Below are 15,191 nucleotides of genomic sequence, written 5' to 3'. Positions count from 1 at the left end.
TCTTACCGACTGTGCATCAGCGGTGTAGAACCAAACCCGGGACATTATCTTCCATCTGGCATTTGAGGTGGCATTATATATTTATGTACCGTATATTCAGCAAAGACATTGTTTAGAAATAATTCTGTGTGCTTTGAGTCCTGATTTATGCCATTAACTAAGAAATTATTCTTCTTCCTGCATCCCTTTGCTTTCTCCCTAAACAACTTAGTTGAGATTCAGTATTTTCACCTACATTGTCACCTTCGCTCCTCAGCTTCCAAAATGGCTGGATGTAAAACCAGGACCCCTCATTCCCTGCAGCATCCAGAGACACCCGCATAGCATTCTTCTCCAAGAGAGCTGGTAACCTCTTATTAACCGTGAGATATTTGTTGCTTTTTATGTGCAGTAACTGTCAATAAAACAAATAATTAGGGTTCCTTCTGCCTTTCTGTCAGGGGTTTATTTTGCTTTTGGCAATTTTTCATAACAAATAAATGAAGACAAAAATCAAACCAGAAAAGAGATCAAAGTACATTGGAATAAACCAAGGAAACAGTTACTGTATATGATCCTAAAGAAAACCAAAGAAAACAGTGTAGTGATCAGTTATGTGGCATATAGTATATACACCTTGCTCACAGTCTGGCCAGTGCAAGGTGCCAATCCAGACCAGTGAGGGGTGGAGCCATCACCCTCCCTCTGTAACCTTGGGTGCTTCACAATGCTTTGCTGCTGTAGCTGCCAACCTCAGCCGCTCACCAACAGCCTACAAGCATGCAGGTCACACCCTGAACGTCTGTGTGCTAGACAGCCCTGCTTCAGCAGCTTTGATCCCAGCAGCCCCCAGTAATTTCCACCAGCTTTGGCTACAGCCAGCAAGGAGACCCCAACATACTCCCAGTCCCATATTTTCACAAAACCATGTGCTCTGCAATGTCCAGCTCTCTCCTGGTCAGGTCAGAGAAATAATATGGTTCATTTGTTCCTCCAGACACAAAAACACATCACAGTTTATTATCTTAACTGGTGTGAATACACCCTTCCCTTTAAACACACCACTGAGTTGGTTTGTAGTTAATAAACTTGTTTTATTTTACACTAGGACAGAAGTTAAATGAGATAAAGAAATAAAGTCAGCCAGGCTTACAAGCAAATAAAAGTGAAAATATGCATCAAAAAGTCTTAAACTTAACCTAGCAAGATACAGGCTTTACTCAAGTTGTTTCTTTCATCTGTCAGTTCTCTTCCCAGCTGTGGCGGAGTTTCCCTCAGTCAGGACCTTTCCCAGAAGCACAAGGGGCTGGTTTCCCTTGTCCTCCTAGGTGAAAGCTCTTTGCCTAAGCAGGTTTCTCACCTATATTCAGTTCCAGAGACTTCACCCACCCACCCCACCCACCCACCCACACTTGGTTGAAGGACCCATCTTTCACAGCTTTCAAGAGCGCTGGCTTCTTGTGTCTGCCTAGTGATGGATGCCTAAAACAGCTTCCTGTGCTTGCTTGTATCTCCCACAATTCAACGACCTTGCTTCAGGAGGCAGGAAGCCTTCCTGTGTGCCCCGCCTTCTGTGCCCATCAGGAAGCTGACCTCATGCTGTTCTTCCATTCCTGCGGGCTTCTCCTGGTATATAAATGGGGCTTCCATTGTTTTGGTCCTACCATGCTTAATTTACATAGAAGACAGATAAACAGCTTTCCCTAGACGTCCTCCCCCGACCCCACTTCTGTCTGGGCAGGAACTATTCCTCCCTTTGTTCAGCCACACACTTTAATATGATTGTAAAATGTAGGTATTAATACTATAGGAGGAATGATGGGTATTTATTGATATTATGTTTTAATCACCAGTGTGTTACAAACATTCAAAAAAGGCCTTATATGTAGGGCCCTATCGAATTTAGGGTCCACTTTGGTCAATTTCATGGTCATAGGATTTTTAAAATCGTAAATTTCATGATTTCAGCTATTTAAAATCTGAAATTTCACAGTGTTGTAATTATAGGGGTCCTGACCCAAAAAGGAGGTTGGGGACATGGGTCCCAAGGTTATTGTAAGGGGGGTTGTGGTCCTGCTACCCTTACTTCTGTGCTGCTGCTGGCGGCAGCGATTTCTTCAGAGCTGGGCAGCCAGAGAACAGCAGCTGCTAGCCAGGAGCCCAGCTCTGAAGACAGAGCCGCTGCTAGCAGCAGCGCAGAAGTAAGGGTGGCATGGTATGATATTGCCACCCTTACTTCTGTGCTGCTGCCTGCAGAGCTGGGCCCTCAGTCAGCAGCCGCCACTCTCTGGCCGCCCAGCTCTGAAGACAGCACATAAGTAAGGTGGCAATACTGCCAAAATAACCTTGTGACTCCCTACAACTCCCTTTTGGGTCAGAACCCTCAATCTGAGTAACTTTCTCCCCAGTGAAATCTGCATCATCTAGGGTAAAAGTACACAAGAGACCAGATTTCATGGTCCGTGACGCGTTTTTCATGGCCATAAATTTGGTAGGGCCCTCCTTATATGATACACTAATATTGTATTCAATCCGTTGATTCAATTGCTTACTATCTGAGGTTTAGAACCCCCCTCCTCCATCTTTATAGCTTAGATAAAGTTTCTCCTCCCTGCTGGGGTGTAGCCATGCTGTTTCTTCCCCGCACTTGTTAGCTTGATAGATGTGTGGATCTGATATGTAAATATATTTTCATGGTCTTTCAAAGTACTTTAGAAGTAACTGCCCAGGGTGAAACTACATTCCTTTGCTTGGGGTGGAGTAAGTCCTGTTTGACTGGCAAACACATTTTATGAATTATGATTTCAGTTTATGTCCATAACTTTGCATCAGTTGTTTGCACCTAACATTACACAATGATGTTAGCAGGTGAGTTATGAGCTTTCCAATGACATATTACACAACATCTCTTAGATACAGATAATAACAGTGAGTTGGGATACAATGGTCAGGCCAATTGAAACTCACTGCTAGATATGCGGGTGCCCCTTGCCCTCTTCCTTTGGACTGTTCTTAATGTTACTACCCCATTAATGAGATTATTGAACTATAGGCCTCTGTATGTTAAGAAAATGTTTTACTGAGCTTGAGAATATAACATCTTTCACACTTATGTCAAGAAGGAAGAAGGACTCCTGTGATTTAGATGAAGTTGCACAGCACTTTTTCAATGATGATATCAACATATATCATGGAAATGTATATTTACATCCATTTCCCAGACTGAAATAACAATAACTACATATTGATAAATACTCTTATGGCACACCATTAGAAAATGAACATATAGTACTTCTGGTATTCTTTAAAAAAGAAAAACAGAGAACAACTTTTACCAACTTTTGTTTATCTGCTCTGTGACAACCAGAATTGCAACATTAGTTTCATGTCCCCAATAACCTCTGACATGAAACAACTGGTTCCCTTTCAGCTCTGGGAGAATGCAGATGCATCTCAGTGCCTTACCTGTATGACATTACTATATTTTACGATTTCGCCCAACAACTTTCTGTTCTCGCATTCATTCTGCTTCTGCTCCATTTCTGCCGCATGCTGCAAAAGAATCATTTATTTCAATAAGAAATCAATACTAGGATTCAGCTATTGGGATGGTGAGAAAGTAAAGGAAATGGCATCACACTAAAAATGCCTTCTTCAATTTACAGCTGTTACTGCACTATTGATATAAACAATTTAGCACCAGTCTCTTGCTGCATCATAATTTTGTGCACTATAAGCACACAGATGCCATACAACTATTCAGGGTTTATATTCCCCAAAATAAAATGATTGATAGTTTACGGATCACGTCCTAGCTGCATGCTATTTTAGAAGTTCAACAACAAGAAATATATTGCCTGGTACTTTATGTCATCCTGAATTTTGAAGAGAAAAAAAAAAGCAGTTCCACCCTCCCATCTTCTCCTTTAAGATTTGAAATGCTCCAAAATAAATAAATAAATAAATAAGGCATAAAATATATGGACAGTATAAACCAAACCACTTCTGGTTATATCAAAAGTAACTTACAGGAAAAAGAATTGCACGGTAGTAATGCCACTTATATAGTATGTTTCACCCAATATTCTCAAAAATATTTTTAAAAATTTTAAAGAATGAATCTTTGCAATACTGTGTAAGTTTTAGTGAGTGATTTTAATAGATGCTTGAGGCCCTGATTCTGCAACGTGTGGCATGCTGCTGTACCCACAAAGACCCCTCTCCCTCCTGACTTTAATGGGACTCTGTTCAAGTGAAGCATTCAGCTCACAAACTGCGTGTTCCAGACTCAGAGTTTAAAGTGATTTACTGAAGGTCAAACAGAGTCATGGCAGAGGTGGGTATAGAACCAAGGAGCGCTGACTCCTAGTTCCCTGGTCTAGCTACACCACCTTCCACTGGATGTTTTCTTCATTGCTTTTAGAAAGTAGCATTGAATGCTGTCCCTTCACTGTGTGAAATTATGTCTACAGGTAATCACGTTTCACTCAGCCAGCATCATCCCTCTGATTTTGCTGTCTGTGCAGACTCTCTTTCAGTGATAGAGGAACCCTTTCCTCATATCCAGTGTTCGATGTAAAGGAGGAGGTGTATGGTGTCCAATGACGATTAGGTGAGAAGGTGCCACCACCAAACTGAAGGCAATAAAAACAGCCTTATTGGAGATATTTCAGGCTGAAGGTGTGGAAATCTCAGGCTGAAGGTATGGAAAAAGGTTCTCTAAATGTCCCTTTGCCTGACTCCTAGAATTCAGACCTAAAATGACATAGTACATTAAAAGAAAGAGCTGCTCCTATTAAGTCAGTTATTTGAGAAATGAATATTATGTCATGGGAGTCCCCAGTGCTTCACACAATGAATAAAGACACAGAGTACATCCAGACTACCCGCCGTATCGGCAGGTAGCAATTGATTTCTCGGGGATTGATATATCGCGATATATCGATCCCCGAACGCGCTCCTGTCGACTCTGGAACTCCACCAACCCGAACGGTGGTAGCGGAGTCGACATGGGGAGCCACGGACATCGATCCCGCGCCGTGAGGACGGTAGGTAATTCGATCTAAGATACTTCGACTTCAGTTATTCACGTAGCTGAAGTTGCGTATCTTAGATCGATTTCCCCCCATAGTGTAGACCAGCCCACAGTCCCTATCCCAAAGGACTGACGACCTAAGGCAGGACAAACAGGATGTAGAGGGCAACACTGCCAGTCAAGGAGGTAGGCGGGTGGACGAAGGGGTACATAAGGAGGGTTGCTATAGTAGCATAATACTCATCATGGCAATTCTCCAGGTATTTGTTGTTTCATTTTATTGTAATTCTACCACCGCCTACAGATTCAGATAACATGTCTCTTACTTGTAGTTTCTTAAGCAAGGCTGCTTCTGTATGGTTTCCTTGTTTGGCTTGTTTAGCTTTCCAGTACTGCTTCTGTGCAGAATATCGGTTCATAGGACACACCTTGAAAAGGCAATCTGCAGAAAATTGAAAAAAACACCTATAAAAGTGATGTTGAAAGATGCTTCCCTTATTTGTCTGGGTGGGGTTCTTTTGTTTTGTTTTTCCAGCAATGCCTAGATACCACAATGTCTGGGCATAGATTAGATTGAAAACATTCTGACAGTAATGAAACCATAAATGTGGGGGAAATAGCTGAGTCAACTATAAATCTTTCAATGACACCTACATCCTCCCACTTGGCACAGGTTCTCTGAACACCCAATGCAGGGCTGTAGGCCATAAGCCTGCAAGAAATATGCAAGATTCCATGCTTTTTTCCCCTTTATTCTTCTTTGCTCTGGTATGGCTTTATATATGTATTGACTGAACATGTGTGACTTCTGAAACGCTGAGAATATGTGCCCTACTTTTTGACTTCAGCGATCTGCTCTTCCTATTCTCTTGGTAGTGCAAAAATAATAAACTGTGGCCTCTCAGATGCAAGGAATATTAGGAATTTTAACACTGTGTTCAGTTCCATATGTGCTTTCCTCAAGATTGATTAACAAAACGGTATCAAAGGAACAAAAGTTGCTCTCCAACCTAAGGTTTCTTAACACCTAGTGGAGATAGAACGTTACATATAAAAGTTGCAAATGGTATCTGCTCTTTACTCCATGGTAGCAGGGTTGGCTACAGGGCATCTTGCTGCTCTACATAAAATGGAAAACATACACTTTCTATACACAACAATACCACAGTCACATACATAAACAATTTTTAATATCAGTAATGACCTATCTTACACAGCCCCTCTAACAATTCAATATGAGCATCTCAGAACCTTTGCTGTATTTATCCTCACAAGAACCCTGTGAGACAGAGAACTTCTATCTGGCATTAGCCCCATTTCACAGATGGGAAATTGAGGGGGAGAGAGAGACTAAGTGAATAGTCTGAGGTCACACAGGAAGTCTGTGGTGGGGCAGAAAATTAAACTCTGGCTCTATAGTCCAAAGTTAGTGTTCTAACCACAGGATCATGCTTCCAGCAGACTAGCACAACCAACGTCACACAGCACAGTGTATTCTCTAGTACAGTAGAGCTTAGAGGCCTCAGTTAAGAATAGATCCCCTTTATGCTAGGTGCTGTACAAATCCATAGTAAGAGGTATCCCCTGCCCCATAGGGTTTACAATCAAAATAGACAAAGCAGAAAAGGGGCAGGAGAAAGGGACCCTCCCCCATTTTAAATACGGGAAAGAGGCACGGAGGGATTAAATGACTTGCCCAAGTCTGACTTCAGAACAACAAATATTTAACTATTTTTATTCCTCTTGTATCATCAACCGTTATCAAAGCTAGGCTCAGAAGAATTCTGTTTTAAACAGCAAATGCTAGTAATTGTAGCTTCACCCTCAGCATATAGAAATCAAAGAGAAAAAAAAGCATCAATTGTCAATGAATATTTTACAGACATGGAATTTAAAAAACAAAAAACATTTTGTTTGAGAGCTAATAAAACCCCATAGGGTGTTGTGTGCGGTGGTGGGCCTAACGCAAGCCTCCACACTCAGTAACGCTGGGTAATTTAAAATAAAGGTTAAAAAAATAATATTGTGAGACATGATCAAATTCTAGAACTATTTCTGAATCAATGTTAATAACCTACTGCTGGGATTTTCAGAGGAGGTGTACAAGAGTAGCTTTGACTTCTGGCATTGATGTTGGATCTTACTTCAGTGGAGGATTGAAAATAATATAGAGCTCTGCTCCCCCATGCCCTCCCGAGTCACCCACATAAGAGAAAGGAGAGGGCATTATGTCAGGGACAAGGGTGCAGCTGGTGCTGGAGTAATTAGAGCCACTTCCTCTCCTTTGCACCAGCAGAGAGTTCTTCTGCAGAGTGGGAATTCTTCACTAGCAGTTTGAAGGCCACTTTACACTGCTTATGTGGTACACCTCTACCCTGATAGAACGCTGTCCTTGGGAGCCAAAAAATCTTACCGGGTTATAGGTGAAACCACATTCTATCGAACTTGCTTTGATCCGCCGGAGTGCGCAGCTCCCCCGCTCACTCCCCGGAGCGCTGCTTTACCGCGTTATATCCAAATTCGTGTCATATTGGGTCATGTTATATCGGGGTAGCGGTGTACAAGTTGTTTCCTAGCAGACTGGAGAATCCTGGCCCATGGGCATGTTTGCTTCTTTATTCATTACTGTACTTATATTTAGGTGCTCACACAGTCATAACGCATATTCATCAAAAAGCATTTCAAAATAAACTGCCTCAAAGACTCTCCCCAGCTCTCCCTACCCCCAAAAATGCTTTCTTCCCACAACTACCCACAATCCCAATTAGGACTGTAGCTCCAGGTACTTCAATATTAACAAGCATATGCCCAAGCTAAGCACATACTTTCATACTACGCTGGATCAGTGCCTAAATGTCTCAATTTAATTTACTGAAAAATATAGCTTATATATTTTTGTATATTTTCTATATTAGTGTATTTTTAAAATGTGGGTAATCACCTGCACATTTGTTACCATGGGGGGGGGGGAGATGAGTCAGCATCTGAGATGTTTGAGAACTAAAGATAGGCAATGTGCTGCTTTTAACCACTGATTTAGATCAGCTGTGGATAACACTGCACCATAAAGAGGTTCACATCTGCAGTTACCCAGTATCTAGTTCCTGAGCATAGCCTATTAATCTGTAAAAAACACATATGGAAAGTCCCATAGGCATTATTTGTAGTAAGAAGTACATCCTGTTTCATCACTGGAGACGTATAGGTGATATCCAAGTGTCAAATTCATAATTTATCTCTAGGCTATACTAGATACAGATGCAAATCCCACTGTGTTTCATTGCTGTGAACTCAGTGGAGTTCTCCGACAGTGGAAACAAGAACAGAATCTGGCTCACCCTACACATCCTCTCACACTCTACAAGTGAATAGTCAGCAAAACTGAAACACAGCAAGAAATCCAAGGAGGGCATGAACACAAGGGGGAAGGAGGCGAGTACAGCTCAGGCAGTCCCTATGTTTCTTAGGGAAGCAAAGTAAGTTCTCATTTATTTATACTTTTTAAAATGCAGGGGTATGTCTGATGTTTTGGGGCCCTAATTGTCACAACCTCACTCAACTATAGCCCATCTCAGTTGACACTAATTTTCTGATACTACTGTAGCCCACTGGTAAGTGTATATTATGCACACCCCTCTATGCCTGCTCCCTAGTGGATAAGGGCCTGTTACATTGCTGACTAAGGAGCCTTGGTTCTTTACTTTGAGTTGTAGCAGCACATGCTTTTAGCTCTGGAGATCCCTGGTTCAAGCCCTGATATGTTGACCAAGATGGCAGCCATCACACTATATTAAATTCAGTCTTTCATTGAAACATCTCCTTTCCCTTTTTCTCCTAGCCATAGGCCCTGCTTGGGCATTCAAGGGCTCGAAAACTGGATTTATATTCAAACCAACAGTGGTGGTGCTTTCCTTGGCCCTTACCCAAAATCCTCACAGTTTTGCTATCTAATCTCAATTGTGTGTGGCTGCTCCTTAAAAGAAAGAGTTACCAGGCATTAGCAAAGCAAACCGTGCCACCTTGCAGCAATGTTTGCTTTAGTTTGGAGTGGGAATATTTACAAGGAAAACCACAATATATAAACTAGGGTACATGACAGCTGTTTGTAGAGCTTCTACAATACTTTGAACTCTGAGAAGAAGAAGAAAAACAAATACAAAACATTACACACCAATAAATCATACTGTAGGTTGAAAAAGTAAGTTTGAGTAGCCAGGGCTTGCCCTCTAGATCAAAGTCAGCTATTATTTTCCATAACAACCTATATTCTATAAATTATAAACTCTCATTCTCAGAACACTTTCTACAAACACTTATATCCCTGGTGCCTTGTATTTTCTGAACAAATACCATCTTGTATGCTTTGCTTCCAGGCCACAGTTACTCCTCATCCATATCCTCTTAGTTGTGTAAAACACACAACTCCATGCAATGTCTCCACTACAATGTACAGTCTTTCCTATTATATAGCACAGAAACATGACAGTAATGTGAAATCAATTTTTACTGACCATTATGGCAGCATTTATCCTCCCAAGAGAAAACTTCAGAGTGGTTAAAAAAAGCCAGGAATCAAAAATCCCAGCAGATTCCACTCACCTGGGGAAAGCTCTGTAGCAGCAGAAAGTGATCAGAAGGCCTGGCTCTTTAAACTCATGGAACTCAGGATTCCTGGGGAAACTTTGCTCCCAACCCTGAGACTCCTGTAAAAGGTGGGACACCAGTGGCATTTGGCAGCACTGGTATTTTGAACTTTGAAGTCCAGTAAGCATTGCTTTATCATGCAAAGACCTACTCTGCAGATCTCCCCAAAAAAATCACATGAACAAATCTTGCAAACATTGTGACCTTTCAACAGTAGTGCAATTGAAATACTTCCTCAATATTTGACACAACCCAACAGATGAAAAGAGGAAAATAGCATTGCAATGTTCTGAGCTGTCTGTAGCAGCAAATGCAAAAATGCTGCAGTATCACACCATTTCCTTATTAAATACAGACATTTGTCATCCAGCTGTTTCACAGTTATACTCCTAAATACCTACCACCCCTAGTCAGACTGTCTACACTTGATGTTAAAAGTGTGTTTTAATCAGAACAAACATGCTCTGTGTTAATTACTCATCTATCAATATGGGGGGGGGGGGAGTCAATCCTTACAGAAGGAAATACTTGACAAAAACTTGCCATACACTGTGCAGATAAACTAAATGGGGAAGAGAATATGGGGAGCCCATCTAGACTTATATAGCCCCCCGTTTCCACAGCATTTGCGCACTTCTTGAATATTAATGAATCTATCTGCCCAATACCCCTCTGTTCTCTTCCCTCTGTGATAGGGAAATTCTATTTTCTCCCTGGTATAGGAAAGGAGGCACTAGGTGAGTTGCTTAAGGTCACACAGGAAAGACTGCAGTGAAGCTGTGAAGTGAATGCAATTCTCCTTCATCTCAAGGCCGTGCCTTAAAGGTGACCTATAAAAGGATTTTTTTTTCATTTAAACTTGGCTTGTGCGCTTGCTTTGCTTTTTGATAATGTGTCAAAAAAAACCTAAATGTTGTTGGTTGGTTAAGTTTCTCCCTGCTTATTTCTTACATTATACAAAAAAAAAGAAATGTTTCAAGTCAGGTCTTCCCTGAGGAATAAACAACATATAGTATTAGTGTTATGGCAGTGCCTAGAAATCCCAACCAAGACTGGGCCCTCACTATGATAAAAACTGAAACACATGATAAAAGACAGTCCTTGCCCCACAGAGCTTACAATCTAAACAGTCAAGGCAGACATAGAGCGGGAGGGGAAACAGAGGCACAGAAAAATGTACTGATTTGCCCAAGATTACACAGCAGCCGGTGGCAGAACCTGGAATAGATCCTAGCTCTCCTGATGACTGCCAGTCCACTGCCCTACCCACTTGACAACACTGTCTCTCCTGGTTTTGTTGAAGGACCTCTGGGCACTTTCAGGGTTGTTTATTGTAAACTCTCACTATGTTATCTGAAGAAGTGGGAGAGATGACTTGAATAAAAGCTTCCTTTATTTAAAAGGCTATTGAGTCACTGAAGTTAAACAAAAAACAGAGCAAAAAACAAACAGAGCTTTAAACAGTATAATTAAAAAGCCCATGCCACTTCAACTGCTCAACTTTCACTTGTTTCACTCTTGTGATGTCATCATTTTACTAGTTCTCAAGCCATTATTAAATCCTCCAGCCTAGACATAATCAGAATGTCTAAAGTGAAAAAACAAGCGTGGGACTTTTCTAAAGAAACACACCCGCACACACACATACACACTCACTTCTGAAATCATATAAACTCCAAAAAGGGCACAAGTCAATTTCTCTTTTCCTTTGTGGGTCACCTTTAAATCTAGGATTACTATAAATCTAGCCACCTCTTCTACAATTCTCCTGAAACAGTGGTTTAAACTTTGGATTGTCAAAAGATACTTTTAGAAAACAGATCAAGGAGATGGAGAGATTGGTCATCTGTAGGTGCCTGAGAAAGTGAGATGGGGTAAAGAAGTTTTAGGATGGATAGGTAGCCACAGTATTTTTATATTTAAATACTAGCATTGATTTATTTTATTTAAACAAAAAAAGTCATTGATTAGTCATAGACATCAAGAGTTGGAAGACATCCACTTATATTACTGAGTCCATTCCCTAGCAAATGCAGGATAGAGTTCTCAGAGGATGCAACCAATATCACTTGATAGTCCATGTGACCCCGAGAGGGGGCACAAAATTCAACAGCCCAGAAGCTCAATACAGCAGGCAATATAACCTGAGTGAGCAAGTGTAACAGGATCCCTGCTCACCCAGCCATTGCAATGAGGGAGCCAGAAAGAAAAGAAATAGCTTGTGCCTTTTTATGCTTCTGTATGTTTATAAAGAGGTCTGAAAAGTGTTATGTTTTAAACATCTGTAAAAAATGGGCAGGGAAAAAACAACCTGAGAAATTCAGCCCTGAAAGACTCTATAGTGACTGGAGAACTAGTGAAATTGTCATATGACATTACATGAGGCTAAGAGCGGAGCAATTGGGAAGAGAAGGGATATTTAAAATCATATTGCTTACAAATCTTTGGGTTCTGAAGAAGGAAAGGGGGGAAAAAAGAGGTGGCGGCTGAGGAGAGGGACAACAGTTACATTGAGGAAGGGAGGAGGCAGCGAGAGACTTTTGAGGAGAAAATGATAGCATTGAAGGGCCATGAGGGAAGGGGGAGAACTGAGGAGGAGGGTAATAGAGGAAACAATAGGGAGATTGAAGGCAAAAGGGAGATTGAGGGACAAAGTGGAAACGGCCAAGGGGAGAATGGAGGAGGGAGAGATAAAGGAATGAGTAGGATGGAGGGAAAAAGGAAAGGGGACAGGGCTGGATGGAAAAAGAAAATCAGGGTAAACAGAAGGGACTCTAATGGAAGGAAGAGAGCGAACTGAAGGAAAACATTGTGAGAAAAAGAAATGAAAAACCGAATGTATCAAAATAGGGGTGGAAAAAGTCAGAAAAGAAACTTTGATTTACTCATAAATGTTGCACTTGTTTTAAATGCCTCATGGGGGGGAGGGGTACAAACCAACAGAAAAATCAAGTCAATTGAAGTATTTATGCATGCAAGCACTTTGGAGGACAGGATTAGGATTCAAAACAACCTTTACAAATTAGAGAATTGGTCTGAAATCAGCAAGATGAAATGCAATAAAGACAAGTGCAAAGTACTACACATGGGAAGGAACTATCAAATGCACAAATACAAAATGGGGAAAAGCTGGCTCGGTGGTAGTACTGCTGAAAAGGATTTGGGGGTTGTAGTGGATCACAAATTGAATGAGACTCAACAATGTGATGAAGTTGCAAAAAAAGGCTAATATGTTTTGGGCAGTATTAATAGGAGTGTCACAAGTGAGACATGAGAGGTAACTATCCCATTCTACTTGGCACTGGTGAGGTCTCAGCTGGAGCTCTGTGTCCAATTTTGGGCAGCACACTTTACGAAACGTGAATAAGCTGGAGAGCGTCCAGAGGAGAGCAACAAAAATGACAAGGTTTAGAAAACCTGAACTACGAGGAAAGGGTAAAAAAACTGGACATGCTCAGTCTTGAGACATGAAGACTGAGGAAGGACCTTCAAATACATTAAGGGCTGTTTATAAAGAGGACAGTGATCAATTGTTCTCCACGTCCACAGAAGGAAGGACAAGAAGGCTTAAACTGCAGCAAGGGAGATTTAGGCTAGATATTAGGAAAAACTCTCTAATTACAAGGTTAGTTAAGCTCTGGAATAGACTTCCAAGCGAAGCTGTGGAATCCCCATCACTGAAGGTTTTTAAGAACAGGTTGGACAAACACCTGTCAGGGATGACCTAGGTTTATTTGGTCCTGCCTCAGCGCAGGGGCTGGCCTTGATGATGTCGAGTCCCCTTCCAGCCCTATATTTCTACACTTCAATGATACCAGTGAAGGGCCTTGTGCTCCTCAGTGCTGCCAAATTTGTGCTGTAAGTGTTTTTAATTGTGGTCTGTTGCATATAGTAGTCTATTGGAGGCTAAAAGTATTTCCCAGTGGAGATAACTTCATGTTAAATTAATTAAAGTATGTTTGAGGTTGCAGTTTAAGGAAGCTTGCACGTCTGCTGACCACATTGTACCTGTTCTGTGGACAAACAGAGGACTTTTGGCTGGCAGTCCAGCACTTTCATAACCACTAGGAGGCTAATCCTTTACGGTGCTGAGCACCTCCATGAAGGTGTTGAGAGCCCTCAATACCCTTTCACTTCAATAGGAAATGAGAGCCCACAGCACCTTACATAATCCAGCATAATTCAACCACAAGATACTAAAAGCTATTTTGAATAGACAACAGACTACAGGAAACACCCGCGGGACCAAATTCTGCTCTCATTCATGCTGGTGTAAGCCTAGAGTAACTCCACTGACATCAGTGCAGTTACTCCAGATTTACACTACTGTGACTGAGAGCAGAATTTGGCACATGGTACCTTTAAATAGCCCCAAAAGGAAAGGTAACCACAGCTTTGTTTAACTGAACAATACTCAATCCCAGGTGATCTGAAACAGAAACATAATGCAGCCACCGCTCACCCTAAAAGAGAAAGTAAACACACATGCAACAATGAAACTGTATACTATTTTGGGGCATGTTTCAACTCAGGCCTGCAGCTGTACTCAATTTTGAACTGTGCGAATGCTATAGGAGAGGTACTGTATGGCAGAAACAAACTGAGCAAAACTGAGAAGGCATCACTAAAAAACAACAATCATGGTCCCCCATGATACCTTTTTCAGAGCCAGCTCTCGGAGAGTAAGAGCAATATTAGAAACTCTTTCACGGTTCCTTGGCTCCTAAGAATCCCATCCCTATTTCAGCCACCAATGATAACAGTATAACCGGTGCAGATAGCAATACCTATAGTTAAAGTTGCCCGACACGTCAGGTTATTAGACCCTATTGTCAGTTGCTTATAACTTTGCCAAACTTTAAGCATTCAGGCTTAAGTTTTCATGCCACGTGCCTGCCTAAGGTTGATTTAATTATTTTTAAGTTTCAGTTAAAATGGTTCAGCCATTTCTGAGAACAAGACTAGAGAAAAAAAAACACATTGTTGCACATGCTCAGCAGATATTTAAGAGCTTGGTGGCTAAGTTCTGTCTTCACTGAGCATACTCAAGCCTCTCTCAGCTCCTTGTGATGCCCAGGCTCCACATGCACCATCACTGCAGAGTGACTGAGCATGCTCCATTCTAGGGACGCACGGGCTGACTCTGCAACTGTTGCTGCAGTACCAGGTACTGGAACTGAGAACAGGAGATTCTCTCCTGTGCTTTCAATGCTTCCCTCTGCTGGGCCCAGGCAGACACAAAAAACGGGATGGGGATAGAAGCTGGCAGGAGAGACTGGAGAGGAGGAGGGGCAGGGGAAGGTGGCAGGAACCTGGGTTGAAGGATTAGGAGGAGAGCAGAACAGAGCAGGGTGATTAGATGTCCTGATATTATCAGAACCATCCCAATTACTGGGACATTCCCGATATTAGGGACTTTATCTTATATAGGCAACCTATTAGCCATCCAGATAGCAAGTGTGAAAAATCAGGTCACCCTACGACAGAGACAGGCTTTGGGTGGACAGTGCAGAGGCATAAGGGTGTATAAACT

At 41.7% G+C, this 15,191-nt stretch overlaps 1 protein-coding gene across 8 annotated transcripts in view; it reads right to left on the bottom strand.

Annotated features, from left to right (window-relative positions):
- The window catches only part of ITPR2 (inositol 1,4,5-trisphosphate receptor type 2), a 348,068-nt gene that overhangs the window by 274,870 nt on the left and 58,007 nt on the right, over window positions 1–15,191 (bottom strand). For 7 of the 8 annotated variants that reach the window (XM_039542701.1, XM_039542709.1, XM_039542739.1 and 4 more), the window contains exons 3-5: window positions 5,341–5,456; window positions 3,445–3,531; window positions 236–394 (exon numbers count right to left, since the gene is read on the bottom strand). In XM_039542701.1, coding sequence (XP_039398635.1) covers window positions 236–394; window positions 3,445–3,531; window positions 5,341–5,456 — 362 coding nt within the window. Of the gene's footprint in view, window positions 1–235; window positions 395–3,444; window positions 3,532–5,340; window positions 5,457–9,613; window positions 9,724–15,191 lie in introns of those variants that run through there. The other variant, XM_039542738.1, reaches the window with a different exon arrangement.

Source organism: Mauremys reevesii, linkage group 1 (assembly GCF_016161935.1).
Source record: "Mauremys reevesii isolate NIE-2019 linkage group 1, ASM1616193v1, whole genome shotgun sequence".
In the NCBI taxonomy this organism is placed as follows: domain Eukaryota; kingdom Metazoa; phylum Chordata; order Testudines; family Geoemydidae; genus Mauremys; species Mauremys reevesii.
This window is presented reverse-complemented; position numbering and strand designations above follow the sequence as displayed.